Below are 13653 nucleotides of genomic sequence, written 5' to 3'. Positions count from 1 at the left end.
CTGCAGGGCTGTAGAGTGCATTGGGAGTTATGTGCCTTCTACCTTTTGTGCAACTGAGACCTGAGCACCACAGTCACAGTGCTCAAACCCTGACTGAGTTATGTGCAGATATACAATTAGCCACCCTACCCACCCCAAACACCCTTGTCTCATATCAGCGGAATTAGAAGTACTAGCCCTTCTGCACCCAAATTCCATTCTATTCAGCAGCTCTAAGTTGCTATTTGTGGCAAGTTGATCATGGGCTGGGTCCTCCATGGTTCTCCAGGTATAATACCATTTAATCCTACCAAGCACCTCGTGAAGTGGGCGTTAGCTTCATTCTGGAGATAAAGAAATGTGCTCAGACTGAAAGTAACTTATCCAAGGTATCAATGGGGATTTAACCCAATTTATTTAACCTTATAACTTGCAGGTCCTTTCTGGATGCTGGAATCAAACTTCCTAATGGGGATTTAGATAAGATGGATGTTTCTCTTTCTGGGCATAAGTAGAGGAGAGTTTTGCAATAATGGGAGTCCATGTCCATTTTAATCCTATTTTCCTACCATTCTGATATGCTTTCTAACTGTGTCCAAGATCTGCTCCAGCTCCTAGCACCATGTCTGTGTCCCTCCCTGGAGGGAAGAGAGAAAGAAGGGGCGAGCAGTCCCCTATTTCTTTTCCCCAGGTTTGACAAGTTTTTCTTGATGCCTACTATGTGCTGGTACCTATCAGAAATAAGTAACATGGGTCAATAAGTAAATGATACAGCATTTTTTGAAAGTTATAATGCTAATAGGGGAAGAAAGGGTAGAATAGGGTAAGGGGACTTGAATGTGTTGTGTAGGAGGCAACTCTGTAATATTAAATAGGGGAGCAGGGTTGATCTTATGAAAGTGAAGTTTGAGCAAAGACTTGTGGCAGGTGTGGGAATTAGCCAAGTAAATGTCTCAGGTAAAATGTTCTAGATGATGTGAAAAGCCAGAGCTTATGTGGACATGCTTGGGGTGCTCAGAATAGCAAGGAGGCCAGTGTGTGGGGCACAGCCAGCTCAGGGAGGCTCAGGGAGGTGAAGTCAGCAGCTGAGGGAGACAGTGAGGAATAGGGAAGGCTCAGGATCTTTCAAGGCTGTAATGTCCAAAATGATTGACTATTTAATACAATTGAAATGAAATAAAATGAGACATTCAGTTCCTTAGTCACACTAGTCACATTTCAGTTGTTTAATATCCATAGGTGGCTAGTGGCTACTACATGGTCAGCATAGTTATAAAACATTTCCATCACCACAGAAAGTTCTTTGGAGACGAGTGTGGTGGTGCATGCCTGTAATCCCAGTGGCTCAGGAGGCTGATGCAGGAGGATCACAAGTTCAAAGCCAGCCTCAGCAATCGTGAGGCACTAAGCAACTCAAGTGAGACCCTGTCTCTAAATAAAATACAAAATAGGGCTGGGGATGTGGCTCAGTGGTTGAGTGCCCCTGAGTTCAATTCCTGGTATGCCCTCCTCAAAAAAAAAAAAAAAAAAAAAGTTCTGTTGGAAAAAACATTGTATTGTAGGTAGTTTTAAAACCCGAGTTTTTTTCTCTCTGAAGTGGAAGCCCTTTTCTTTCAACTTAGTACACATTTCCTTTCTATTTGCATCCTCTTGGACAAACCTAACCACATGGCCATACCTATTCGCAAGGGAGGCTGGGAAATGTAACATAATGAGCTATGTGCCCGAACTAAGATGTATGTGAATGTCGAAAATGAGAATGACTATTAGGGGGATGGCTAGCCATCTCTGTCACCCCCAGTTCCAGTGATATCCAAAGCATTCTCTTCATTGTACTGCTCTGTTTCCAATCTAGGAAGATAATTCTTGAAGAAAAGAATCTGGAAACCATGCCCTGGTGATTCCAGGCCCTGAGATCTAGGAACCTGGTTGGGGAATAGTTTGCTATCTGTTTCTCCAAGAGAGGGATTCAGATATCCAGTCCCCAAACTTGCCTGGGGATGTGCACATCTGGACCATGGGGGTCACCTGCTCACTAGTTCAGACTAGGGGCAAGTCATGAAACACTGGTTTCCTTTGGGACCCCCTGGCTACCTCTTCTCAGGGCTGTCTCAGGACAGTTAAAAAGGATAGTAGAGGAACTTGTTTTTGGTTTCTTCTTCCATTTCTATGCTTCATCACATTCAGGTATGTTCACTATTCAACTCTTGTCTTCCCTACCACCTTCTAGGGAAGCCAGACTTTCCTCTCATATGGTGGTGATGGTGGCTGGGTGGAGATGGTGGGCAGAGGCAGGAACTGGGGAAGAGAGGAAGCAATCATAACACCCATAAGGGGTCAGTTTTGGGCTTCAAACTTGTGTCTTGAGAAGTGGTAAGAAACCCAGTTGAGCGACCAGTGAGCTACATCCCCAGCCCTTTTTATTTTTTGTTTTGAGAGATGGTCTTGCTAAATTGCTGAGACTGGCCTTCAACATGAGATCTTCCTACCTCAGCCTCCTGAGTAGCTGAGATTACCAGTGTGTAACGTTGCTCTAGGCAAAATCCAAATCATTTTGAGAGGAGTTATGTGAATGCCTGTATCAAGAAAATAGAATGTAAAGGTACCTGAACTCTTGAAGTGACTAGGTATTTCTACCATAAAACCAGTACTTCCTGACTATACCCACATGGGCATGGTTGTGTGATATGCTCTGTTATGTCCCCAGGGAGCTTATCCATGTAATCCTCACAACAGTCCTATGGCACAGGACTATGTTGTCCCCATTTTATGGGTAAAGAATTGGAGGCTCACAGAAAATAAAAACCTTTTAGGACTCAGGGAGTCCTGTGTGACCACAGATTCATGTGGTTATCTGGCATAAGCTCACCTAACAAGGGTCCCACAACTTGGGCCAGGCTGGCCAACCTCTTGGACTGAAGCCCCTGCCCCTCTCTTAGCTGTCTCCCACCCTGTCCTCATCCTGATTGGCTTGTGTGGATCCCTGGGCCAGGGGACCATGTCCTGGGGGTGTTCTGTCCACATACCTGTCTGATATTCCTGGGCCCTAAAAGCTTAAGCCAAGGGAGATGAAATTTAAATCTTGCTTAAACCAAGATATCTGGCTGATGCTTGAACTCTCCATTACTATTAAACTTTGGGCAAGTGATTTGTCTTTTCTGAGCTTCTTTTTGCTCATTTTGTGAAATAAGATATGATACCTATTAGGCTACATTTGAGACTGTCACAAGCATTAAGATAGGAAAGCATGAGGCCTGGAATAAACAATTGGAATAAATAATTTGATAACTGTTACTTTCCTTTATTCCCAGGTGTTCTGAAGACTTCTGCTGGAAATGTGTGTTCTGTGTGTGTGTGTGTGTGTGTGTGTGTGTGTGTGTGTGTGTATGCGTGCATGTGCCCATGCCTAATAGTTAATTAATTCCTCAGATTCCTTCTAGACCTTTATGGTGTTGAGAGTTCATCCTGGAACACTCTGCTCAGGAGTGGGGAGGGTCAGAGTCTTGGGCATCCAACACCCACTTTCTGCCGCCCTGTATTCATGGATTTGTCAAGTCAAGACATTGGATATAGCATTTTATTGGCACACAACAGGACAAGAATCTGTTGGAAGACAGGGTCAGGATATGACCTTGCACCCCAGGGGACTGATTCCCTTAGCCAACACAGGCTTCAGTTATTTTCAGGCTTTGCAGATGAAGTTGTGCGGGGTTCCTTCATGATGGAGGGTGACGTTGGTCTCTGATGGGAGGTGGAGAAGAAGGCAGAGCTGGGGAACAGAAAGGGATAGAGGATGAGGTTTAGGATGGCTCCTTACTCTCACCCTTGAGACAGCCAGACCCCTGCAGAGATACTCAAACCCCATACTTTCCCCTCCCCAGATTCTACCCTCTTGAGCAATTCCAGGAAGCTGGAGTCATGGGAGACATTTGCCAGAAAAGATGCCTTCAGCTTCATTTGCAAAGTCACGCTTGGCCCTGGGGATCCAAAAGGACGCAGAAGTCAGAGCAGTGAACCTCTAAGGAGGCAGGCACCCTCCTGTGATACACTTTCCCTCTTGGGGCAGGGTTTCATTCTGTTTTTTCAGAAGCTCAGCACTGAGATACCTCCATTTTTTTTCCCAGAGGCCAAGAAGTCCCCCTCACCTTCTTCTGATTCTCCTTGCCCTGAGGACCCAGGTGTTCACCCTCTAGCACTCACCTGCTCCATATGAGCTGCCAAGAAGGGCCAGGAGGAGGAAGAAGGGCAGCGCAGACCACATCGTAGCCACCTTACAACTCTATTGTAAGGAAGAGATATCTGAAGTCCTAGGTGGCCTCTCCTTACCCTCAGTCCTTAGCACCTGTGTTTGGCAGAAAGGGTGTGGGGGTCTGGGCAACTGGATTTTCCAGTTCTCTCAGTAAGGTTTTGAGGACCCTGGAGAGGGCCATTCACTGGGCTCTTGGGGAAAGTAGAGTGGTCCCCTTGGAGATCCAGTGGTGTAATCTGTTTGTGTGCAGTGCAGCTTGTGTCCCACCCCTTCTCCATGTTGTCAAGCTTGGGGGGCAGGAAGAGGGAAATGGAGAGGGAAGCAGGGAACTAGGGAGGTGTCCTGCCTGCAGGTGTCTGGATCCCACCCAGGTCCAGCCTCTCATTAGGGATTAATTATTAACTACTGTTAATTGTCATCATTCCTGCCACCAAAGGGCTCAGGAATGTGGGCCCCAAAGGGAGGGGTGGATTAAGCCTGGCTTCTTCCTAAGCCCAGGTATCCTGCTTTCTAGGTGAGGATAATGGGGTAATGGGTAAACTTTCATCTTTGAATGTTTTGATTTAGTTGCTCTAACACATCCTAAATACTCAGGTGGAGACACATTTCATCCACTATCCTCCCCCATTTCTGGGGGATACTACATACTCCAACCAAGACCCGGAGGCACAGGCATGCAGGCAGAAGGGTAAGCACAAAGGGAGCTGGGGGCCTATCTAGTTTTACTGCCCTTCTTTAAAAACTAGGAAACTAACTGCCCAGAGAGGGTTAATGACTTGCCAAAGTCACCTAGCAGGTCAGTAGCGGAGGGATTAGTCCCTCATGATGCTAGACACACAGGAACATGCTCAACAGACTGACACTCAAGTGACATCTAAACCCACTTGATCACACAGGGGCACAGGTTCTGCATCTTCTGTCTCTTCCCTGTGTCACCCTTTGCTCCTCCAAAAACAGTGGGACTGAGTGCTGAGGGGTAGAGGCAGAGGGACCACTGGGAAGAGTCAAGGAGAGAAGCCCAAAGCAAAGCAAGACCAGGGAGTTGGAGAGAGGGAGGGAAGGCGGCGGGTTGGGGGGGGGGGGAGAGAGAGAGAGAGAGAGAGAGAGAGAGAGAGAGAGAGAGAGAGACTGCATCCTAAACCTGCAGTGAGACCTCCAGGGACTCACATGCTTCCTTGAGGAAGCAGGAAGACCCAGTGGGAAGGAAAATGGGCAAAAAGAGCAGCAGACGTAGGAGGGGAAGAAGGGTGGACACAGAGAGATACACTAGGGTGTCTGGATCTTCCTGAGAGAGGAGCACCTTGTTTCTTTCCCAGCCGGTGTTCCCCTCTTTCTACATAACCATAGACAAAATGACTGTGTGCTAGGCTTCTTACAAACACTATTTCCTTTAACAGTTATAAGGACCCTTTGACTTATTTTGTGGTGTTGGGAAAGGGTCGTGTGTTTGCTAGACAAGTGCTCTACCACTGAGCTATATCCTCAACTCTATAATGACCCTTTGTAGTGAGTCCCAGATCACCCCTGTTTATAGGTGGAGAATCTAAGACATAGATAGGATGCCTGAGGATCCACAGCTCAGCAGTGGTAAATGCCCGTACTGCAGACTCAGCCCCAAAGCTGAACTTCTGGAATTCAGGGTTGTGTACATTGTGCCTGAACATGACTAGTGCCTTCCCTGATGTGCCTCTTCTTCCTTTGCCCCTTCTCTGCCAAGGAGACAGGAAACTTTGCATGCTGCAGCTGACTAGGTGAGAGATTGAAACAGACTCAAAATCTCTCATACGGAGAATTAAAGCTCCAAATTGTTTTGATTTTTAAAATTCTTTACACTGAGAATATAAATTACCGTGCGCCCCACCGACTTACTCTTAGGTCACACTGTCTAGCTAATCTACATATGTCTGTTTCCTGCTGTTCTACTTTGCTGCCTCTGCTTATAAAAGCTTTCCTGGCTCTTAAGTTTTCTGAAGATGGTGATTTGAAACATAAAAGTTTCCTCTATCTTTCTTCAGATCTGGCTTTGAATAAAACTATTTTCTTGCCAATTTGACTGCAAGTATTTGTGGAGCAAGGTGAGTGGTAAAACCTACCTGGTCCCACCCACCCAGTGCAGTAACAAGATACCTCAGGTATCCAGTCTCCCACTCCACCCTGGGGTCTCCTGAAGGTCAGGTGCACAGTCCCCAGGCCTGACCATCTCTCCTTGCAGCATCAATTCCCAAATCCTGCTTTCCTGAGGGACCCCTATGTTCTGACCCTCAGTAGTTGTATTTTTAGGAGTGAGAAGAGAACCTTAGGATAGTATAATTGGGACTGCCTGTTTTGAGGAGGGCTGAGCTGAGGACCAACTCTGGCTTCGGGGGTAGGTTGCTAGTACATGAAGAGCTCATCCATTTAGAGAACTTAGGCTCAATTTGTGGCTCAGAGTGGGGATTCTTGTGCTCTAAGTGGAGCCCAGCAGTTTTCCAGGGCTTCTTGTGGCTCTACAAAAGCCTCTCTTCCTCAGCAACTTTGTGAAACCCTGTCTAAAAATAAAAAATAAAAGGACTAGGATGAAACTGGTGGAAAAGAACCCCTGGGTACAATCCCTAGTACAAAAAAAAAAAAAAGCAAACAAACAAACAACCAAACAGCCCCCCAAACTCAAACCAAAACAAACTACAAACAAAACCAACAAAGGCCCATCTTTCTGTTTTTCCATTCATCAACTTTTTCTTATGTTGGTGAATGTCGTACTTGCCTAAGTTGCCCCCCAGCATCCCCTGTCATGAAAACATTGATGTATGCATTCTTCCAGAAACTTGACCATTTTTTTAAAATAACTTTTTAGTTGTCAGTGAACCTTTATTTTATTTATTGATATGTGATGCTGAGAATCGAACCCAATGCCTCACACATGCCAGGCAAGTGCTCGGCCACTAAGCCTCAGACTGAAACTTAAATCATTTTATTTCTCAAATTTAAGTCTACCATCCATCCCAAATTAATTGCTGTGTATGAAGTGAAGTAGAGAAAAAGCAAGATTCATGAATTTTCCCTTCTGGTTATCCAGGCACCCAGAACTATTTATTTCAGACTCTCCCCTCTCCTCTCCTCAAGTTGCAAGAGTACTTCAATTAAGTCAAGTGACCAGATCTGTATGCTTCTATTTCTGGGCTCTGTGCTGGCCTCTATCTGGCCATTCTTACTCCAGTGCCACAGTGTTTAGTGACTGCTTTGTGGCAAACCCTGAGATCTGAGAATGTAGGCCCTCCACTTCTGTTTTTCTTTAAAATCATCTTGGCTATTTTCAGTCCTTAGATTTTTATAGAATCAGTTCAATTTCTTTTCTTTTTTCCCTTTTTGGTACAAGGGATGGAACCCAGGGCACTTAACCAGTTCTTTTTATTTTGAGACAGCATCTTGCTAAATTCTTAGGCCTCCAGAGTTTCTGGGATTACAGGCATTCGCTATCATGCCCGGCTAAAATCAGTTCAATTACTACCCAAAGCTCACTAGGATCTTGAGAGAGAATGCACTAGAGATGATTTCTGCTTTGCTCTAGTTTGGATCTCTTCTAATCATTTCTTTCCCTCTGCCCACCTAGGATCTGTCTCCTCCCTACAGACCATGGAACTGCCCCAATCATGCCAGGGACTTCTGCGTCAAGTGTGGTCATCTCAGAAGCTTACACTTCCACAGTGGCTGGAGTGGCCACCCCATCTGCCGCTCTCAGCGTCCGGACCAGTGAGGCACTCTCACATCTGCTTGTTGCTTAATAACAGGGATAAGTCTGAGAAATGGGTCCTCAGGCAATCTTATTGTGTAAGCTTTATAGAGTGTACTTATGCAAGCCTAGATAGTATGGGTCAATCACTTGAGGTGGCCTCTTGGTGCAATCAAGAAATGTGTTAGGATTGGGGATGTAGCTCAGTGGTTAAAAAAAAAAATGCAGTAAACTGGAGATGTACATGTCTGTTGCCAGCAAAACAAAGCAGACCATTTTACAATAAAGTAGAAGTACATGCTAAAATGATGATAAAAATATAGTAAATGCATAAACCAGTAGTACAGTTGTTGCTAACCATTATCAAGTCTTATGCACTAACCATAATTGTATGTGCTGTACTTTTTTTTTTTTTTTTTTGAGACAGGGTCTTGCTGTGTTTCTCAGGCTGGCTTTGAACTCCTAGACTCAAGTGGTCCTTGCCTCAGCCTCTCTAACAGCTGGAATTATAGGTGTGTGCCACAGTGCCTGACTCCTGCTATGCTTTTATAAGTGGTGGTGTGACAGTAGTTTATGCCGTCATCACTACACACACGTCAAATACATTGTGCTACCTTACAATGCTTACAACACTAGGTGGTAGGAATTTTTCATCTCCATCATAATCTTATGAGATCACCTTCATATATGTGGTTTGTCATTAACCAAAATGTTATAATGTGCCGGTATTAGGTGATTGTTTCTTCCAGTAAAATGTTAGGTCCATTCTCTCCCCAACTCTCCCTATTTTTTTAAATTGGTTCATTATAGTTGTACATAATCATCAGGCCCATTCTCTCTTATACCCTTGCAGCCACCCTCTGGATTCTGGAGAGGACTATGGTATGAGAAATAGAAAGTCCGTGATCCATTTTCAGAATATAGTATCTTAATTGGATCCAGTTGTAGCCATTTCAATTATAGCCTTTCCCTTTGCCCAACCAAATTTTAAAATCAACCAATTGCTAATTGAAACCCTGAATGCCTCCAATCAGAGTGAAGGGCAGCACTATATTAGGTTAGGGATATAAACTGGTGGACTTCCCATCCAGATGCACTTGCTAGCCAGGTTCTGTAGCCCCTCCTTCTGTCAGAAGTAAACACCTTGCCCGCCCACCTTCCAGCACATGTTTGATTTCTTGCAGCACCTTAGTATTTCTAACAATGAGAACAGCCATTAGTACCTCCCTTCCACTGTATTTTGAGTTTGTCTCCTCAGACAAATAATGCCTGTTATCTTATAGGGATCACAGTTCTACTCCAACATGGGTCAGATTAAGAGCAGATGTCTGGTACCCAAAAGGTTTCGATTTTTCTTTTTTGTTGGTACCGGGGATTGAATTCAGGGGTACTTAACTACTGAACCACATCCCTAGCCCTTTTAATATTTTATTTTGAGACAGGATCTCACTAAGTTGCTCAGGCCCTTGCTCAGTTGCTGAGGCTGGTTTTGAACTTGCAATCCTTCTGTCTCAGCCTCCCAAGCTGCTAGGATTTCAGGCATGCACCACTGTATCCGGCTAGTCTTTCTTCTTCATGGCCCAATCTGTCTGCCCAGGGCAGGAGGCACCCTTCCAGAGATCTTGCTCTCCTTCTGCCCCCTGTCTTCCTCTTTTCCTTCTGTTCATTCCTGATGAGCTTGAGGAGTCTATCACCCAAGTAATCTGAGGACAGGAAATAAATGGAGGGAAGATGGAACAACAGGCTGTGGTATCCCTGAGGGACCAGAATCGAGAGAGGAAAAAGGAAGGCTGGGGCTCAGAGAAGGAGACTGCCCACCTGGGGACTCTCAGTGCAGAGAAGGCACAAGCTTGAGAGAGACAGAAGCAGAGCCTGAGATAAGGAGGAGGGTTCAGAAAGAGGAGAGAGGCAGATATCAGCAAGAAGTCTGGGGATTGTCTAGCAGGCAAGGTGGCACATGCCTGTAATCCCAGCAGCTCAGGAGGCTGAGACAGGGAGGATTACAAGTTCAAAGTAAGCCTGAGCAGTGAGGCCTTAAGCAACTCATGGAGACCCTATCTCCAAATAAAATAGAATCAGTAGTTAAGCGCCCCTGGGTTTAATCTGTAGTACCCCCCAAAAAGTCTGGGGACCAGTAGACATGTTTCCAGATGTTAAGGAAGAGGTGACGGGGGCTTGTACTTAAGTCCTTTAACCCCCACTGCATTGCAGTTCTCATGCCAAAATGATAGGAGAGAATGGCAGAGGGAATGATGTCTTTTCGGACATCAGAGTCATGGAAAGAAAGGGGTAAAGTCAGGGGGGGCAGTAGAGATGTGGGAACTAGAGGACCCCCTTGCCTTGGCCACTGTCCCTATCTTTGTTCCTCAGTCATGAAGGCTCAGGAGAAGGGCTCTGTCATTGACTGGGGACATCATGCTGTTATCTCTTTCTAGTGACAGCAGTTGCCAACCTAATGTATGGAATCATGGATGTGTGTGGCCCAACTTTGCCCCCAAGTCCAGTGGGACTGGAACCTGGTGGTTAGGACTCTGAGAAGAACAGGGGTTCAGGGAGGAGGATGATAGCTTAGAAGTGCGGAGGGGACAAGGAACCTGACCCGAGGGGCTGGGAGGAAGCACTGGCCTGGCAGGGGTAGGGATTCGGGGCCACTGAAAGAGGCTGGGCAGTGCCAATGGCTGATCAGTCCCTGGAGGCGCTAAATAATTCTAGGCACTGCAGACCCAAGATTTTTAAGTCATCCTATTCATCTCTCATCTCACAGGCTTTCCAGTTCCACAGGGAGCTGAATTTGGGGAGTGGTAATAGCTCTGTGACCTTCTATAGATATGACCATGAGCCATCTCTAGTTCATCAAATGAAGGGATGCGCCAGGATAGCTGAAAACCCCTTCCCCATTGGATGTTTTGCAATCTTCATCCTCTCCCAGGAGCCCCTGTCCCATCTACCCTCTCTGGGGCCATTTATTGCGGGTGAGTTCCTCCGTCACTGGGTCCCAGGTCTCTTCCACCAACAGTGCCAAGGAGGCCCAGGGAGGTCTGCAGTCAGTCACCACTGGGAGCTGGGATTCCAGTTCTGATTCCCCCTGCTCCCTGCTGCCATCCCCATGGACTGGGGAAAGGCACCCACAGTGGCAGTTTTCTCATCTGTAGAAGGAAGGGCCAGGGCTGGAAGGGCCAGAAAGCTTCCAGCCCTCATGGAGTCTAGGTCAGGGCAGCTGGAAACTTCACCATTCACCCTTTCTTCCCATTCCTACCCCTCTCACCAGGTATCAGACAAGGTCCTTATCTGAGGACAATTTGATCCAGTCATCGGGGATACAGGAGCAGGTGGGGGGAGGTTCCCTTTCACCCTTCCTTTCTTAGGGAGCTCCCTCAGGTTGGATCCTGACCCCCTTCCACCCCCTGTTTCTCTCCCCTCAGGACCCATGAGGAACCTTGCCTTGTGGTGCTCCCTTGGACCATTCTGGGAGGGTGGTGGCCACAATCCTTACTAAATAAAATGGCACTCCCTCTACGGGTCTCCCAGCATGGGCTTTGTGGTCCCTAGGAACAGGCCAAGTCTGGTCTCTGCCACTCACTATGTATGGGATCTTGGGCAAGACACTCCTTGATCCAAGATTTGTTTGTCCTGAGAAAATGAGGATGACATTGCCAACCTCATGGCTGTAATTCATAGGTGAGGTGCTTCTATCAACAGAACTGCCGCGCCATTGGCAGTCTGTTTAGTGACTGGTCCCTCAGCCTCCAGCTTAGACACTGACTTTAAGAGATCATCCAGGGTCTCCATCTGCTTCTAGGTTCCTCCTGTCCAGGTGCCTAGGTCCTCTGGGTGGAGTTGCGGCTAAGAAAGAAGGGAGGGAGTGTTTACTTATAAATGCTGATTAAAACTTATTCTGAAGGAGGAATCCTCAACCTCTGCATTATTGATGTGTTGAGATGGATCTTTATTTGTTGAGGGGCTGTTGTGAGCATTATAGGATGTTTAGCAGCCTCTCTGACCTCTACCTACTAGATGTCAGTCGGGCCCCTCTCCAAATTGTGACATGAATATCTCCAGAAACTGCCAGATGTCCTTTGGAAGGCAAATTGTTCCTTATAGAGAACCAGTGTACTAGAGGCTGCGGGACCCTGGAGAAATGGTGGGGTGAGAGGCCTAGCAGACAGAGGGTTGCCAATCAGCCCCAAGTCCAGATGGAGTTGCCAGGGGAGTCCTGCCTCTGCCTCAGTCTCTCAGCCTGTGAGATGCATTTCCTGAGAGGCAGGCTGCCCAGGTCTGAGCAGTCATTCTTTGGCCTGACTCCACAGAGCCTCATTAATCTCCCATTAATTGATTGTGAGCAGCTGACCTTTCCTCTGCCCACCCATTACAGTCCTGCCTGGGGCGGAGGGACCAGTCATGCCAGGGAATGTGAGGAGTCCACGTGATTAGCCCTCAATCCTCTCAGAAGCCCTGCTACCTGAGGCCTGGCCTCTTGCCTTCCAGGTCCTAGCCCTCTTCGCTCCCTCTGCCTGCTCCACTTCCCTCAGAAAGGCAGCCAGCCCGGCTTCCACTCCACCCAGGAGTCGCATGTATTGACTGACGGTCTCCTGTGTGCCAGGCGCTGTCCCAGGTGCTGGGGATACAGCACTGATGGAGGCATGGACGTTGCCCACAGGGTGCTTATCTCCCCTTAGCAGAGACCCACAACAAGCAATAGAGAGAGGTGGTGGCTCCTGTCCAGCTCCGGGCACTATCACTGGGGAGACAAGTGACTATCTGTGAGCTAATGCTTATTTTAGGCAGAGAATAAAGAGGGAAGAGGAACTCCTGGGAACTCCTGAGTTCTTCATTTTTCTCTGTGTGTGTGTTTAATCAGAAATTGAACCCAAGAGACCTTAATCACTGAGCCACACCCCACTCTTTTATATTTCATTTGGAGACAGGGTCTCACTGAGTTGCTTAGGGCCTCACTAAGTTACTGAGGCTGGTTTTGAACTTGCAATCCTCCTGCCTCAGCCTCCAGAGCTGCTGGGATTACAGGCGTCGACCACAGTACCTGGCTAGGTCTGCATTTCTGATCAGGATAGATGGAGGCTTTGAAGCAAAGAAGAAGCTGTTGGGCTGGGGTGGTAGAGAGGGGAAGGGGTGGAGCAAAAGCAGAAGCCCCCATAGGCTGAACATTTTTGTCAAAGAGTTCAGCTTCCGTCACTCTGGGTGGCCTGAGCTGTATGCATCCCTGGAGAGCTGTGTGATGTCTGTCTTATCCTTGTCACTGTCTCCATTGTCCCCACAGCTTGTTGTATTGCCTTGGACATCTCGAATTACCATGTGGACCATGTGAGTGCTCTCTCCCTTTTGCTCTTTCACCTGGTCCTTGGAGACAGCTCCACCCAGAACAGAGTGACCATGTGTGAGCAAGGGGTGTGGAGCTTACTGACGTGAGAGATGTAGGAGGGTGAGTGTAAAGCTGGGGACAGATTGGAACATGAACCTCCTCCCAGAGCCCCAACCATCCTGTCCCCAGCTAGAACTCAGCCCTTCTAGAACTCAGCCATCTGCTCCCTGCCTCTTCAGGTGGGGTTCACCTCCACCCATAGCCCCTCCCCTCTGTTGGGGTTGGGTCAGCAGTCTGCCCCTCTTGGGTCCTTTTGCCTGCCCTGGGATTCCACCCATTCCACAGTACCCTGGTACCTGGCTCCATGACGCAACTGCTGCGGTCTCCTGTTATCAGGCC

General features: G+C 47.3%; 1 protein-coding gene across 2 annotated transcripts; it reads right to left on the bottom strand.

Annotated features, from left to right (window-relative positions):
- Window positions 1-3542: 3542 nt before the first annotated feature.
- Window positions 3543-4601, bottom strand: Sfta2 (surfactant associated 2). 2 transcript variants are annotated; one of them, XM_005341060.3, is made up of 3 exons: window positions 4180-4601; window positions 3868-3956; window positions 3543-3748 (listed from the first exon to the last, which is right to left on the bottom strand). In XM_005341060.3, exons 1-3 carry the CDS (start codon window positions 4238-4240, stop codon window positions 3662-3664), a joined length of 237 nt encoding a protein of 78 aa, XP_005341117.1. In that variant the 5' UTR covers window positions 4241-4601; the 3' UTR covers window positions 3543-3661. The 2 variants fall into 2 exon arrangements, 1 of the variants encoding a protein (XP_005341117.1); XR_013424630.1 differs by lacking the exon at window positions 3868-3956 and having other exon boundaries at window positions 3648-3748.
- Between the last annotated feature and the right edge of the window lie 9052 nt (window positions 4602-13653).

Source organism: Ictidomys tridecemlineatus, chromosome 8 (assembly GCF_052094955.1).
Source record: "Ictidomys tridecemlineatus isolate mIctTri1 chromosome 8, mIctTri1.hap1, whole genome shotgun sequence".
Lineage (NCBI taxonomy): Eukaryota > Metazoa > Chordata > Mammalia > Rodentia > Sciuridae > Ictidomys > Ictidomys tridecemlineatus.
The sequence above is the reverse complement of the archived record's forward strand: the minus strand, read 5'-3'. Positions and strand labels throughout refer to the sequence as shown.